General features: G+C 34.9%; 1 protein-coding gene across 2 annotated transcripts in view; it reads left to right on the top strand.

The window, feature by feature from the left end:
* The window catches only part of LOC149572182 (L-arabinokinase-like), a 307,470-nt gene that overhangs the window by 101,590 nt on the left and 190,489 nt on the right, over window positions 1-15,391 (top strand). For both annotated transcript variants that reach the window (XM_089813447.1, XM_089813448.1), the window contains exons 10-14: window positions 11,861-11,914; window positions 12,028-12,130; window positions 12,261-12,370; window positions 12,483-12,602; window positions 13,011-13,067. In XM_089813447.1, coding sequence (XP_089669573.1) covers window positions 11,861-11,914; window positions 12,028-12,130; window positions 12,261-12,370; window positions 12,483-12,602; window positions 13,011-13,067 — 444 coding nt within the window. The remainder of the gene's footprint in view (window positions 1-11,860; window positions 11,915-12,027; window positions 12,131-12,260; window positions 12,371-12,482; window positions 12,603-13,010; window positions 13,068-15,391) is intronic.

The following is a 15,391-nucleotide window of genomic DNA, read 5'->3' as shown; positions in this document are numbered from 1 at the left end:
GCAGACAGTTATACCATACTCCCCAGATTTTCAATAATGATATATTCATTAGTTTACCAAGTATGTGTGTGTGTGTGTCTCTCTCTCTCTCTCTCTCTCTCTATATATATATATATATATATATAGAAGATCATAAAATTATCAAGGCATTTGGATACCTTTCTAATGGAAGATCATTTTGAAGAGACGCCAGAAAAAGCATGTCAATGTGTGAACTGATTTATTTTTGTTGACACATTATAAATGTTTATCTCATATGCTAGGGTCATCAAATGTATCGTTCTCTAAGTATAAATCAAACAATTACTAGTGTTGCTGTTGGAAAATGCATTTATGGAGAGGCTTGTATTGATTCCAAACAAGTAATATGAGTTTCTGTGTGTATTAAGATTTAGTCCCTCTCTATTTAGAACTCTTAGTTGTAAAAGAAAAATTATAGAGAAGGAACATGGTGTTATGTAATTGATATAAATTTGGGACATTGGATTGCTTGTTATGTCCTCCTATTTCCTCTACTTTAATTACATTCAAGTTTTAATAGAATAAGATGAAGAAATTTTTGTGATTTTTGATCTGTTGATTAGGGTTATGTAATGTCTCTTTTTTGGGACATCAGAATTTTAATTGCAAACATTACAAAATATTAAAAATGACTTTATGGTAGCCTACTCTGAATTTATAAAAGTCATTTGGATATCAAAAGAGGTGGAAAAGTAACAATAGAGGAAGAAGACAAATATAGAAATGGGAAACTAAAGAGTGACCAGGCTAGTCCTCAAAAGAAGAATGAAAAGCTTATTTCTGTATGCTTGGATTATGTTTGACTTTTGATTTCTCTTGGAGAGATTTGGCAAGCTTTGAGCTTTCATTTCCGAAACTTGTGGACGGAAACCTCCAGGCTTTCTTGGTGGATTGGATAGAAACCTAGTTCATCTTTGAGGTGGATTCACGATAGAGTTCATATTGTATTTGAGGTTCATTTCTTATCATCCAATTTGGCTATAGTTTTTGTATTTATGATTGGATCATGCATATTTACTGCTTAAGTTTGAAATGCATCAATATTTCTAAGACTATCTGGGTATTTGTTGGTTAATTCTGAAATATATTGCATGAATTTATCCGCTCATTTTCTTGAAACATATTTGAGACGATTTGTGGAAAATATCTGGTTCGGGATACTACAGTAGTATAAGAAGAATGTATCCTGCCATCTTTTAGGGTTAAAATTTGTAGAAATAGGACATTTACGATTGGTGATGTTTTGCCATCATTGGCAAAAGATTAAGTTAATGGTCAAAATAATAAAGCTATTTGACAAAGTTAAATATTTTGGGAACTATTCAATTGATACTATTGAAGAAACATGCCCTATTATATTATGAAGGTATTATTGATACCAAATTTATGAAAGTCGTCGGCAAATATTTTGTGAACATGAGTTTTGTATGCAAATAAGAATTTGTGGGCTCTATCTATCATATGTTTAGTATTTCATTGCTGAGAGCTTTTAAAATCAGAAGTTCTGGAACAGTTGTTTTGAAGTGCAAACGTGGTAACTAGCAACAAGAGAGAAGAAATTCATTGAACCCGTAAGGTCCATGATGCAAAAGCTGCACGTGTGGGCACAAAAGAGCTTTTCTATCATTGAATTTTTCGTATAGTCTCTGCTAGTGTTATCGTGGTCCACAGAGAAGGATTTGCCAATGAATAGGTGGAAGTGAATGACCACCACTAATAAATTTTACTGAATTGTAGTAAGATGATATGTTTCGAGTAGCTTACTATGTTGAGTCAATAGGTGAATGGTCGACACAAAGGGAAGAGTTATTAATGGCAAAGTTTTAAGTTCACATGAGTAAATTGTAGAAGTACACATTTTTGTAAACTGAACTGGCTGACATTATTATGATAGGAGGAAGCTGCAATTGGAGTGACATTATTGGTTTGTCAACAAGAAAATGATGACATATTTCATGTTTTTTGAGCATCGTAGGTAATCAAGATTGGATGCAAAAGGTGTTATCACTATTGTGAAAGACTTTGTGATAGTGGTGCCGATAATATCTAGAGACTCATCTATCAATTAGCAGTCAGCTATTAGGATGGAGAAAAATTAACAATTAAAGAGGAAAAAAGAAGTGATAGAAAAAATTCTTTGTCATCATCTTGTAAAGAAGCAAAAATTGATATTTGCAATCATTGAGCAAGGTCCCCCTTGATTCCTACAGAACTGCACTATTGACATATACGCCAAATAGGTGGAAAGATTGGCGTTTGGTAGTAGATAGTGGTTTGTGTGTTTGTGTGTTCATCATTAAGACTTATAGCTTTGATGGCGATTGTATCACAAGCTTCAAGCAGGAATGTCAATAGCGAATGAAGAAGTTCCATTTCCTTGATCCGATTTTTGAAGAGACTGAGTAAGGTCATCTTTGGGCATAGTGATAGATGTGGTGGTTACAAGAAGTGAAGCTTCTCAAATAAGGGAAGTGGGAGCTGAATGTTTCTTATTCCTACGTTGATTGAGTGGCTTTCTCTAGTTGTGGTGAGCACAAGTAACATTTTCTGCTCCACCTGTTGGAAAGTGTTTGTTGAATGTGGAGAATTTATTTATTAGCTACCATGAATGTGAGCCACTTGAAAACTCTGATTGTTCCACAGTTAACGGGTCATAACCAAATGAAGGATAAGGTGTTGTTTTTTCCTTGATGTGTGGGTGAAGGAAAGGTTCTTCTAGCAAGTATTGTGGGTTGTTAAATGCTGTTAGCAAGGAAGGAGTGTTGGTCAATTGTGACATAGGTGTTATGTTGGCTGACGATTTATCTAGTGCCTTAAGTAGCTTGACTGTCACATAAGTTGAGCATGGTGATGACACTTGGGTATAGTATATTTAGTATGGGCTTGATGAGTCTAGTAAGTTGATTGTGCTTGTTGGCGTGAAGTTTTCACAGAATGATTTTTATTATGTGATGAATCTTAGTGCTGATTTAGGATTCCCAGAGGATTTAGTGCATCACATTATGGCTACATTGTGTGGGATGCATTTTGTTTTCCATTTAGTCTACCTACTAAAGAATTTCTATTCCAACTGATGCATTTGTGTGGGATGGGTGATTGGTTTGGTACACTTCCCTTCATGGAGGAAGCCATGCCCTACAAGTTTGCTAGTTTGCTTCTTCTGCGTAGTTACTGATTCTAGATACATGTTAGAGAGGCAGTTTCGTGATGGATGGACATTTTGGACATTGCTACTATACTTGGTATGGAGTGACAGGATATTTCAAATAGTTGGAAAGGTGGATGATCCTTTTGTTTGTGGGACCCAGGAGGAACTTTCTCATGGATAGTTATGTTTTAATAAGCTTGTTGGCATGATGTTGAGCTCGCACCATCATTTGACATTAGAGGTGTATGGGATTTTGGATGGAGTGAGGTTCTGAGTTGGATTGAGGATGTTCTCATACATGAAAGCAACACATGGTACATTGACTCGACTGATTATGCATGTGGCGTAATATGGGATCCAAGCATTTGGTTATAGCAAGCAAGTGCAAATCGCTTGAGGACAAGCAATCTCAAGGAAGGAGGACCGTAATGTCCTCCTTTTAGCCCATGAATTCATGATGTATCATTAGCCCCTTTTCCCTTGGTCTCGTGGGCTAACTAGGACTTTTCAAATATTAAAGAGAGATTTGGCATAGGCAATTCTAGTTTCACGCCAATTAAAGGTGATTTAGTAGGGTTTTTAGATACCTTCTATTTTTAGTAAGTCAATGGCAGTTCAATGATGTTTGTATTTCATAATTTGACAGGGAGTGTTTTGTTGAGATGTTTCCAATGAGTTATCGCACATGATTATCTAAGTCCAATTCATCAGTAATTTTAATGCTTGAAGATTAAATAAATTATTAATAAAGTGACTATTAAATTTAAGTACATATAATTATATGCCACATTACAATTGAAAGAAAACTTTATTCACTTAAGTGGGACATGTTATTATAAAAGGAAAAAGTGATTTATCCCACATTCGCTAGTCAGTTGAGAAGCCTCTAAGAAGAAGTTATAAAATTAAGTGAAGGGCTCACTCTTTAACATGTTTGATTAATTTATTTCTCATGGCAGAGCTTTGAGACATTACTATTCAGCTCCAGTTTCCTAAGGATGTAAAGTTTAAACCTTTGGGATTCTTTCAGCAAGTTTGAGGAAGGAAACCCTCAAGAATGGAGGCAGTGGACAAAACCTATTGTTTGTTGTTGGAGATCACTTAGTTGTCTTACTTGTACTTCAAATTCATATCTCTAATTAGCCAATCTGACTATAAGTTCTGTGGCTGCGATTGGATATTTATCATATTTTTCTTTTGCTTTATTGAAGATTTAAATGCAATGTTCATTTCTAATATCTATATTCTAGTATGTTATGTAATGATTTCTTGTAAAGTTTGTTGGATAAACTGAAAATTAGCCACATGCAAATGTTTGTTTAATTTTCTGTGAATCCTTTGGGAAATGGTGAAAATATCTCAACGAGATATTATAAAATGTGCCTATGAGCAGAGTTCTATAACTTGAATGAAACAAAAAAGATTGGGCAGAGAATGCTATTGTCTTTGACATCCTTAATATGCCCAGGTAGAGAAAAACATTGGGAAACACAATCTTAAATATATGTTGGGGCCTCCTTGCCCTTTCTGACATTGAAGCAAAAAATACTCAAGTCTTTGCCAAAAGGTACCACCTTTTCGCCTTGATGTTTTCATAGCCAGCACCATTTCATGCTGCTTTACACCTAGATGAACATGTGACTTATTCTGTGATGCCTACTTATCTGATCTGCTTGCACTTGCTCCTTTTAATCTTGAACACCATTACCTTTTACTCCTAATCGCCCTTATGGAAATCACTCCTATAAAAGTCATTAAAAGAAATGATTGAGACATGAGTTGTTTTTGCGAACTGATTAAAAGAGGCAAGAGTCAACTAGATTGATTGAAGATCAAGAATAAATGAATGACAAAAACAAATAATAGAGAGTGTAAATATTGAGTTTCATATGGATACTGACGACTTTTACACCAAACATGGCACTCACAATCTCAAGGGCGCACCTAGGCTAGTAGATCCTTTGTGCTTGCTTTCATGGAGAAGAATTATTCTTCTTCTTTGAGGTGTGTTTTGTGCTATCCATATGTGTTTTCTAGACTTGAAATTTGTCAAAAGTATGTCTCATATGTCAAGATGTGGTTTAGGAACCTATTGGCACAAGAGTCTGCACCCTTGCTTGACGAACTACTTTTCAGGTGACCATGTGTAACATGGAAACAACCTCCAAGTGTGGGACTTGCGCTCTGACGCTGAATCTCCGGAGAAGGCCGACTTCCTTATTATTCTTGAGAGGAAAATGGAGAAGGAAAGTAGAAACTAAAATGCAGAAAGGAAAAGGGGGGTGATGCACCGAGATAGAAATAGTGGTTACAACTTTGCCTATAAATGCACTACACATCAATGAAGCCCCAAAATACACTAGTCTTGGCTCTATTCTATCTCCAAGAAACCACATGCAGGTTTGGAACTGGTTGAACTGCTGAAAGGAAAGGAACTTCACCATACAACAACTACTAACAGACTTAACACAACAAATGAGTCAAGAAAAAGGAAAAGAAACATTCACTGCAAGGCAAATACATGTACTAATAAACAGAATGGCAATAATAGGTAAGAAAATGAGAAGTTTCATTAATGGAAGTCAAAAGATGCAAAGCATAATGCTGCTGCAAAATGGAAACAGAGAAGAACCTGGAAAAAGTATTTACAACTTGCCTTTATAGATTAGGCATAACTCAGATCTAAACTATTGAGTTCAAACCCTAACCAAAGTGGAGTTGAGTTGCAGAGAGCAAGAATAAATGAATATCATAACTAAATCTGATCATGAGATACAATCTGCTATGATGAAGTGATAGGAAGGGCAAAACAAATACACCTAGCCGTAAGAAATAAAATCCCATGAGATTTGATCATTACAATCATTAATGAGGCATGGAGATGCATAGATGTCGTGCAAACAAGACCAAAGAATGTCGTTCAACATTAAAGAACAGTCCTTGTAATGTGTCATGGTCGCAACAAATAAGTTCTCACCGTTGTCAAAAAAAAAAAACAAAAAACGCGGGATGAGATAACACACAAGTTAACCCGTTGCGGAAATTACAGAGTTGACTTGTGCAGAATAAATCTGATCTGCCTAGAAAATGTATGAACCGTTGATGTAAATCATCATTTTGAAATAAACGGCCTAGATGCTGTGAAAATCTCCTCAACAAGTGAATAAAACCCAACCGTAGATGCATATTCTCTTCATTCTCCAACGGACGATTGTGATGCACTCAAAATATCCAAAGAAGCCCCAAGATTTAACGACCATCATATCTTCGCAAGAGAAAAGGGCATCAAAGCGAAAATACGAGAATTGTTCGATTAAAAAATAACCTGACACAAGAAGAATTTGCCACGTGGAAGAAATTAGTTGGTCGGCACATTTCCCAAATGTTCGGTTGAAGAGGCAGCAATGATTTCGCGATTTCAGAAAGAGCAGAAAAATCATTCTCAGAAATGGTGAAAATGTTTATCACGAAATGTTAACCCCATCATAAAAGGTGCGTTAACCCGCAACTTGGCACATGAAAGAAATTGAGCCAACTATGTCAATAAACAAATTGAACTAGCTCGGCCAATGAAGGAACCAAGCCAACTCGGCTCATGAAGAAACTGAGTTAACACGAGATGTTAACCCAACCAAAAAGTGTGTTAACCCACATCAAAGAATCCAACCCATTGAAGATCTCTCAGATCGGTTATCAGTGATGGGCTGAATGGGGGGCAAAAATGGCCAACAAAACCCTGATGATCATTTCCTTGCCTTGTATCTGCATTGCTTTATTTTCTTTGCCTAACATGCTTAGAAATATTTTCTTATAGGCCTTGCTAAGATGTCAATAAATATATATGATGGCTACATCGACTACTACTAGAGACAAAGACTTGACAATATCTTGTTAACAAATAATGACAAGGTTTGGCTTGAAATTGACATTATACGAAATTATTTGTGTGGGTGCAGTAAAGCTAAAATTATAAGTGGTTTGAGTAGGTAATGCTCAAAGTTGGTTATGCAACTCATAGAGGAAATCTGTTCAAGTTCTTGCCGGTCTTTTGAGAGCTAGCGAGTTGTCATGGATTTGTAGGTTAGTCCAGTTCAACAACTTGCAAATTTATTAGCAAAATCTTTTGAATTTTAGAATTGGACTTGGTTGAAGGAAAATTGCACTAGGGGTCTCTTAATTAATTGTTTTTCATTCTCTTTTATCTAACTCCACAAACTTATGGGCTCTTAAATTCATTTTTTGTGCTTTTCACACATAAGTCCTTGTTTTTTACTGTAAGTGTATTGTATTTTGCCAACGTTTTTTTGATAATTTAGTACAGGCAAACATTAGATTGCCAAGTCTGTTTAAAGTCCTAAGTTTTCATATCATTTCAGTTACATGTTCAAGAAGTTGTTGTTTGAGAGGCATCATTTTCATTAAGGTTTGTTTCTCTCCACTCCATATGGTCTGTATAATTCTCATTCATTTAGCAACTTTACATACGTAATATTTGATGATGGGGTATGTGAATTAATTTTATTTCATGAATCAATCTGGCCTTTTTTTCATTGTGTTCAAAATATTTTTCCATTTCTTCTTTGGATTAGGGTGGTGTTGTGGACCATTGGGAGGTTGGTGCCTTCGTCCCCTTTAGGTAAATGCACTGTTCAGTATAGACTGATGAATTTGTGACATGTGCTTAACTGCCTACTGTGGATCCTTGTCTCTAGCTGTTGTGACGTTCATTGACAGCTCAAGCTTTTAGTGTAATGACAACGGTGATTCCAACAAGTAGTATTAGAGCACTAGATTGTAGGTTCAAATCCCTCGAGTCATGCTGAGGGGGGGGGGGGGGGGGGGATTGTTGGGAGGTTGGTGCCTTCGTCCCCTCTAGGTCAAGGTACCATTTTGCATAGATCAATGGATTTGTGACATGTGCTAACCGCCTCCTGTGGATCCTTGTCTTTTGTTGTTGTGACTTTCATTGATAGCTTGAGCTTTTGGTGTAATGGAAATGATGATTCCAACAGTGGACAACATGGGGATTTTCACTTCCATATCCCCCTTTTTTAATAGTTTTAGGATGTCTCGTGAGAAGTATGATTTTCCTAAGTTCCTTGGCCATCTCGAGGGCCTCAGGGTTTCTCCCACATCAATCACATAAAACACAAGACAAATTTGTTTTTTTATGAGACAAATGCTTAGTTACCTAGGTTCACTGGTTTGTCCTTAGAACCACGTTTGGGTTTGAACTAGTATGGGGTTTGGTTTGGTTTGACCAAAATTTAGGCAGGGTTCGATTTTGAGGGGGGTGGTTCGAACTTGCAAGTAGGAACTTCAAATTTGGGCGAATTTGATGAGCTTAGTTTGAATTTGCATCGAACTTGGGCAAATTTCTAGTGACAAGTGGCTTTTAAGTGATTTTTATACACATTTGATTTTTTTTGAGGTCCGCAGTCGTAAAAAGTGAATTTCAATAGGTTATTTTGGCTTCTAACATCATTTGTGGTGTGCAAATAGGTGATTTTGTGAACAAATAGGTTCTTGAATCTTGAACTTGAAATAATGATACTTGAACTTGCTATTATGATTAGTTGAAACTTGAACTTGAAACAATGATACTTGAACAATGATTATGCTGTTATGATACATTATTATTAGTTGAAACTTTAACTTGAAATAATGATACTTGAACTTGCTATTATGATTCATGGATCAAGGTTTAAATTTTATGTTTTGAATCTTTGATGTTGAATTAGAAAATTGAAATATACTATGGTATGATGTTGATTGATGTTGCTATGATTACAACTTACATGTTTAAAGTTTACGCCTATTGTGTTTTTGTTGTTTAAATGATTAAATCATATGATTTTATGATACTCTATGCTTCTAGGCTTCGTATATATATATATATATATATATATATGTATGTATGTATGTATGTATGTATGTATGTATGTATGTATGTATGTATGTATGTAATTTTTACATGTTTTTGTATGAATGAACCCCAACAAACCCAAAACCCTTTCCAAAATCTTGCTGTACTGGTGAATCGGTCCTTCAGGGCCTCAGGGTTTCTCCCACATCAATCACATAAAACACAAGACAAATTTGTTTTTTTATGAGACAAATGCTTAGTTACCTAGGTTCACTGGTTTGTCCTTAGAACCACGTCTGGGTTTGAACTAGTATGGGGTTTGGTTTGGTTTGACCAAAATTTAGGCAGGGTTCGATTTTGAGGGGGGTGGTTCGAACTTGCAGGTAGGAACTTCAAACTTGGGCGAATTTGATGAGCTTAGTTTGAATTTGCATCGAACATGGGCAAATTTCTAGTGACAAGTGGCTTTTAAGTGATTTTTATACATATTTGATTTTTTTTGAGGTCCGCAGTCGTAAAAAGTGAATTTCAATAGGTTATTTTGGCTTCTAACATCATTTGTGGTGTGCAAATAGGTGATTTTGTGAACAAATAGGTTCTTGAATCTTGAACTTGAAATAATGATACTTGAACTTGCTATTATGATTAGTTGAAACTTGAACTTGAAACAATGATACTTGAACAATGATTATGCTGTTATGATACATTATTATTAGTTGAAACTTTAACTTGAAATAATGATACTTGAACTTGCTATTATGATTCATGGATCAAGGTTTAAATTTTATGTTTTGAATCTTTGATGTTGAACTAGAAAATTGAAATATACTATGGTATGATGTTGATTGATGTTGCTATGATTACAACTTACATGTTTAAAGTTTACGCCTATTGTGTTTTTGTTGTTTAAATGATTAAATCATATGATTTTATGATACTCTATGCTTCTAGGCTTCGTGTATATATATATATATATATATATATATATATATATATATATATATGTATGTATGTATGTATGTATGTATGTATGTATGTATGTATGTATGTATATTTTTACATGTTTTTGTATGAATGAACCCCAACAAACCCAAAACCCTTTCCAAAATCTTGCTGTACTGGTGAATCGGTCCTTCAAACTGGTATTTTGAATCGAACTTGAACCGGTAACTAAGTGGAATCCTAAAGGGAGGTTCCCCAATGCCGTCCAACACAAGTTGAAAAAGAAACGAAAAATATTGTGTTGCTGTTTTTCATTTACCAAAAGAGGAGGAAAAGAGGATAGGAGAATGATGCAAAGAGGCGAGTAGGAAATTTATTTGATGGTGGCTTACTGTCTCTGAGCTTGTTACTCAATATACCTATATACTATGCAAGATCAATTTCTTTTCTGAATCTCTCATTATAAATAGTGTTTTATATTTTCTATGATTATCATTCCCTTTGATTATGAAATTAATGAATTGATATTGTATTTGCACTTAATATTTTCGGCTTCTTTTGGTTTGTTCATGTTATTTCTAAATATTAACAAATTTTTTTTAGGCATATAATAATAATAATAATTTTTGATAGGGAAGAGGCCGAAGCCAAGATTAATTATTATTATTATTGTGTTGTAATTAATTATTCTTATTTGTTAAGCTCAATTAGATGTGAACCCAAGACCTGTCACATAAGAGGCTCACAATTTACCGTTGCGTTGTAGGCTCTTGCCTTTTTAGGCATGCAATTATTAAATATTATTAATTTATATAACTTTTATGGCCTTCCCTCTGCAGTCCCCAAAAGCTGGAATTGTATTTCTGTTACTAAAGCCTGTTCTTCTGTCTCTTTAACTTAGAGAATCACTGATTCAAAACAGCTGTACATGGATCAAAGAATAGTAAATAACATATTATCTTTTGTATGATCTTATATGCCTTTTCTTTATCAAAGCCTGTTTTTATTTCCTTTGGGAATGGTGATTTATGATCATTTACTGTTGACAATTGCATGTGGATCTGCACATTCTCCTTGGACTAGTTTCTATTGGGCTTTGAAAGATGAATTTTGTGATGTTTCTAATTCTGATAATGGTAGGATTTTGTCTTCATGAGTTAGTTGTTTTTTAATGAATGTGTGTCATCTGTTTTGTATGTTGAAGACTCACTAGACAATGCCATTTCACCTTTCACAAATATCTTATCTATTTTATTTGAGAGGTTCTCTTTGTTTGTCTTGTGAGGGTTATGGCTTTTCATTTTCAGCCGTATCCCATATTTTCTCCCTTCCTTGATTTCAGGGAGAAATAAACATAAAAACACAACAATATGTAATAAGAGGCAAGTCACCCAAAAGTGCAGTGAAACTGGTTGTTTGATCTGGTTTCCCATTACTATTGCTCACTGTTGGGTGCAAGTCATGAAATCTATAAGGGCTTCAGTGACAAACTTTGTTCATCCTGTTTTAACTTATAGCACTTTTGTAGCCTTGAAACTATGTTTATATCATGTCCTTTCCTCTGGTATACAGCTCTTTCAACATCATTTTTTCTAGCTGAACTTGTGTTTCAATCCAAAACAGCTTCTAAGGATTCTTTTTATTCTGCTTGTTTGTGTAAAAACTATCAGATTGTTATTATGTCATTGTTTGTGGACATGATAATGAACATAATCTATTCTAATCTTGAGGGATACTTTTCTGGAGACGCTTGGATGGTCATTATCTGATTGTAGGAACACATTCGTTTCTTTTATGTTGCAGCTTAGATTACTTACTGTTTTTGGCATTATCTTCTGTTAGATCTGATTGATACACAAAAGCATTTTGATTGGAATGTTCAGGAAGCTGGCTGGAATTTGAAGGAGGAGTCATTGCCACCTGGTTGGATATGCTTGGTATGTATCATACGTGCAGAATCATCTCCATAGCTTATTTTTCATGTTTGTTTTCTTTCTACTATCCATCTAATTTAGTTGAGTTCCATTCTTGTTGTTTGTTCCTTTGGAAGGTCTGTGCTGCTTCTTTAAAGCAGGAGTTTCCACGAAACTTCAGAAGGCTTCCAAAAGATACATATACACCTGATCTCATAGCTGCAAGTGACTGCATGCTAGGTGATTTATTCTATTCCGTTTGTAATAATTTTGTATGACGTCTACATATAATATATAGTTTGACATACAGCTAGTATTGTGTTCAAATACACTCTGTGAAAGAGTGAATCTTTTTTTCATTTTGCCCCAGGAAAAATTGGATATGGCACTGTCAGTGAGGCATTAGCATACAAGATACCATTTGTCTTTGTTCGCCGAGATTATTTCAATGAGGAACCTTTCTTGAGAAACATGCTTGAGGTAAACTGTAGACTGTATTGCCAGAAGTTTCTGCATTGTGTATTTATTTTTCACCATTTGCACTAATGCTTTATGGTCAATGTGTAATTGGATTTATTTTTATTCTTGGCAGTACTACCATGGAGGTGTTGAAATGATTAGACGCGATTTACTAACAGGGCACTGGATTCCTTACCTTGAGCATGCCATTAAATTAAACCCATGCTATGATGAACCAATTAATGGTGGGGAGGTATGCTCATTACACAGTTCTTGAATTTTGTATCGATTTCTACCATGAATTACATTTGACTTATAGTTAACTGTTTTTGGGTTCCTTCATTGGCTTGTTTAATGGGATACATCAAAACTACTGCTTTTGATTAGCAATCTGTTCAATCAATTTCACTTTTTTGTTGGAATGTCTGTAACCCTTTCAATACAATAAAAAAGGCAATAATAGGGATCAAATATGGCTCTATGAGTTTGAGGTGGTTATTCTTCAGAATTATGGCTATTATATTAGTCTATTTATAGTTTATTGTGCGGTTTGGAATTCAAAACTTGTCTTCAAAGGGTCCTGGGTTCAACCAGTTTCGCAATATGTTTGAAGTTTGAAACTCAGAAAAGTAATTAATTTTATTGTTGCTTTTTTAAACAGGTAGCTGCAACTATTTTGCAGAACACAGCTACTGGAAGAGTTTACAGCTCAAACAAGGTGAATGTGCATCTGTGTTAGATAGCTTTTATTCTTGAATGCTACACTGCAGCATATGCACTTAGAGGTGGTCTGCATTTGTGATGGGAAGTTGGTCATATGCACAGTGACCTTGAAATAACTCCTACTCTTTCCATTTCGTCATTACAGTATGTTCTTTGCATGTGATACTGTTAAAAAAATGGATTTTTTTTCATAAGAGTAAACATACTTTTTATTACTGAAAACAGAAACTCCTTACACTACCAAGTGTAAATTTAAAAGCTAAATCACGGAACACTATGAATAGGATACATGCCATGTGCTGTATGTTTGATTAGTTATGGTTATACTTACCAATAGTATTCACATTATTGTGTTTGTATATCTATCTATCTATCTGTATGTTGTATGCATATATGTGTGTATGTATGTATGTGTATGTATGGATATAGATATGTATATATAAGAATATGTATATTTATGTATGTATACGTGTGTATATAGGTATATATATGTATAGATACACACACACATATACACGTATATCAGTAACTATAAAGTTAATACTAAACTACCATCACAACCACAAGTGCAAGCTGAAAACAAGCAATGACAATTGTTTGGTGCCTGAATATCCATCCATCACAGAATCTGGTTAGCTGAATTAATCAGTTCCTTCATCTGGAACTATAAGCTAACCACGTCAAGATGTTGAATTGTCTGAAAATGTGTAAACTTGCAGCTGTCCAAGTCTGAAATAAGCAACTTAAAGACTGATTTTTGAAAAATCAGCTCCCAATAAGAACAACTGCTACAACACTTTAAATCCTCGACGCAGATGATAAAACTGATCATTATGATATTATCTTAGCTGTAAACATGTTAATGAGAGCCACCGACCTACTAGAAATCTTTATCTTGCTCAAAATATCCCTTGAATACATTTGTAACAACACAAAAGGCTCCCATAAGATGGCTGTATGGATAACAACATCATTATTTTAGTGTTCTTTGGGCCATAACTTCCCATGGGACACTTCTCCATTCATTATTTGTTCCAAATAACTCATTGATAATCTTGGGTATAGAAAATCTACTCCAAAGACTTCATCATGCTAAGGCTGCACTAACATTTTCACCATGTGAGCCCCATCTAAAAAGAATCTGGCAATGCTTGGTCTGTACATGAAAGTTCACTACTCCAACATTCTCTGTATCACAATAGTGCTTCTCTTGATGTGGTAAAATGACATAGTCAACCATCATGCTATCAATGATCATCAGTTGCTTCTTTTAAGTAAATTAATTTGTACCACCTAATGACTGAACATCACACTTGGATCCCATATCTTAATATTACCATCACTTGTGTCATCAAAGTCATGAAGTCCCCCATCATTCCAACTCAGAGTGGATTATGGAAAGATGACTCTGCATCCATCTCAAACAATGGGTTATTGATTATTTTCTAAGTTATCGATGCTGATTCTGATGCTGCTGTGTGGATTTTTTGTTTTGGGGTTTTGGATGCATTTGGGTGTGTCCATACATTACACACACACACACACACACACTATAATTTATGTATGCAAAGAAATACAAGAAATATACAAAAATAAACCATTCTGTAGCAATTAGCATAATCAAATGGAGATAACAGTAATGGCTAATTAGTAAATTACTCAAGTTCAAGATTCCAATGCAATTCGAATTACAAAATCAAAACATAGTTCATGGTTCAATGTTGATCAATCAAGAGTCAAGGCTCAAGATTAACAAATCAAATTCAGTCAATCGGAATCATAAAGATTCTCAAAAAAATCCCCATTCTCATCATCTCCTTCTGCTGCAACACTTGCATGTTCATTTAAACAAACATGGTTCTAATTGTGCTAGATGTACGTGCTATGATGTTATCAACATCATCATCTGTCATCACAGTAAGATCCTGAAGTGTTGCATCCAATTTTGCACATTCAGGGGCTACACCCAAAGCTTGGTTGACCCTTCCTTGTATCCATCCTCCTTCGTGACAAAAGACGCAAGTTGGTATGTATATAAGCCAAGTCCTCAGCTTTCTTTGAGCCCAACTAGTTGCGCTTCACTGAATGGATATAGGAGTATGTACTCCAATTCCATTCAGCAACAGAAGAACTTGCAACTTGGATAGTGTTCATAAAATTAAACATACAAATGAAAAAAAATTAGAGACTGTTAAACACTAAAGTATATAATACAATTGCTAAATAAATAAAAAAATGAAAATTTGTGAGAGGATCTTGATTGCAAGAGGTTGTAGATGCTTGAATGGTTGACTATAGATGTACCACCATGTGATAGCT

The sequence above is a fragment of the Cupressus sempervirens genome, chromosome 2, assembly GCF_028749045.1.
Source record: "Cupressus sempervirens isolate cs-2001-9-10 chromosome 2, ASM2874904v1, whole genome shotgun sequence".
Taxonomy (NCBI): Eukaryota; Viridiplantae; Streptophyta; class Pinopsida; order Cupressales; family Cupressaceae; genus Cupressus; species Cupressus sempervirens.
The sequence above is the reverse complement of the archived record's forward strand: the minus strand, read 5'-3'. Positions and strand labels throughout refer to the sequence as shown.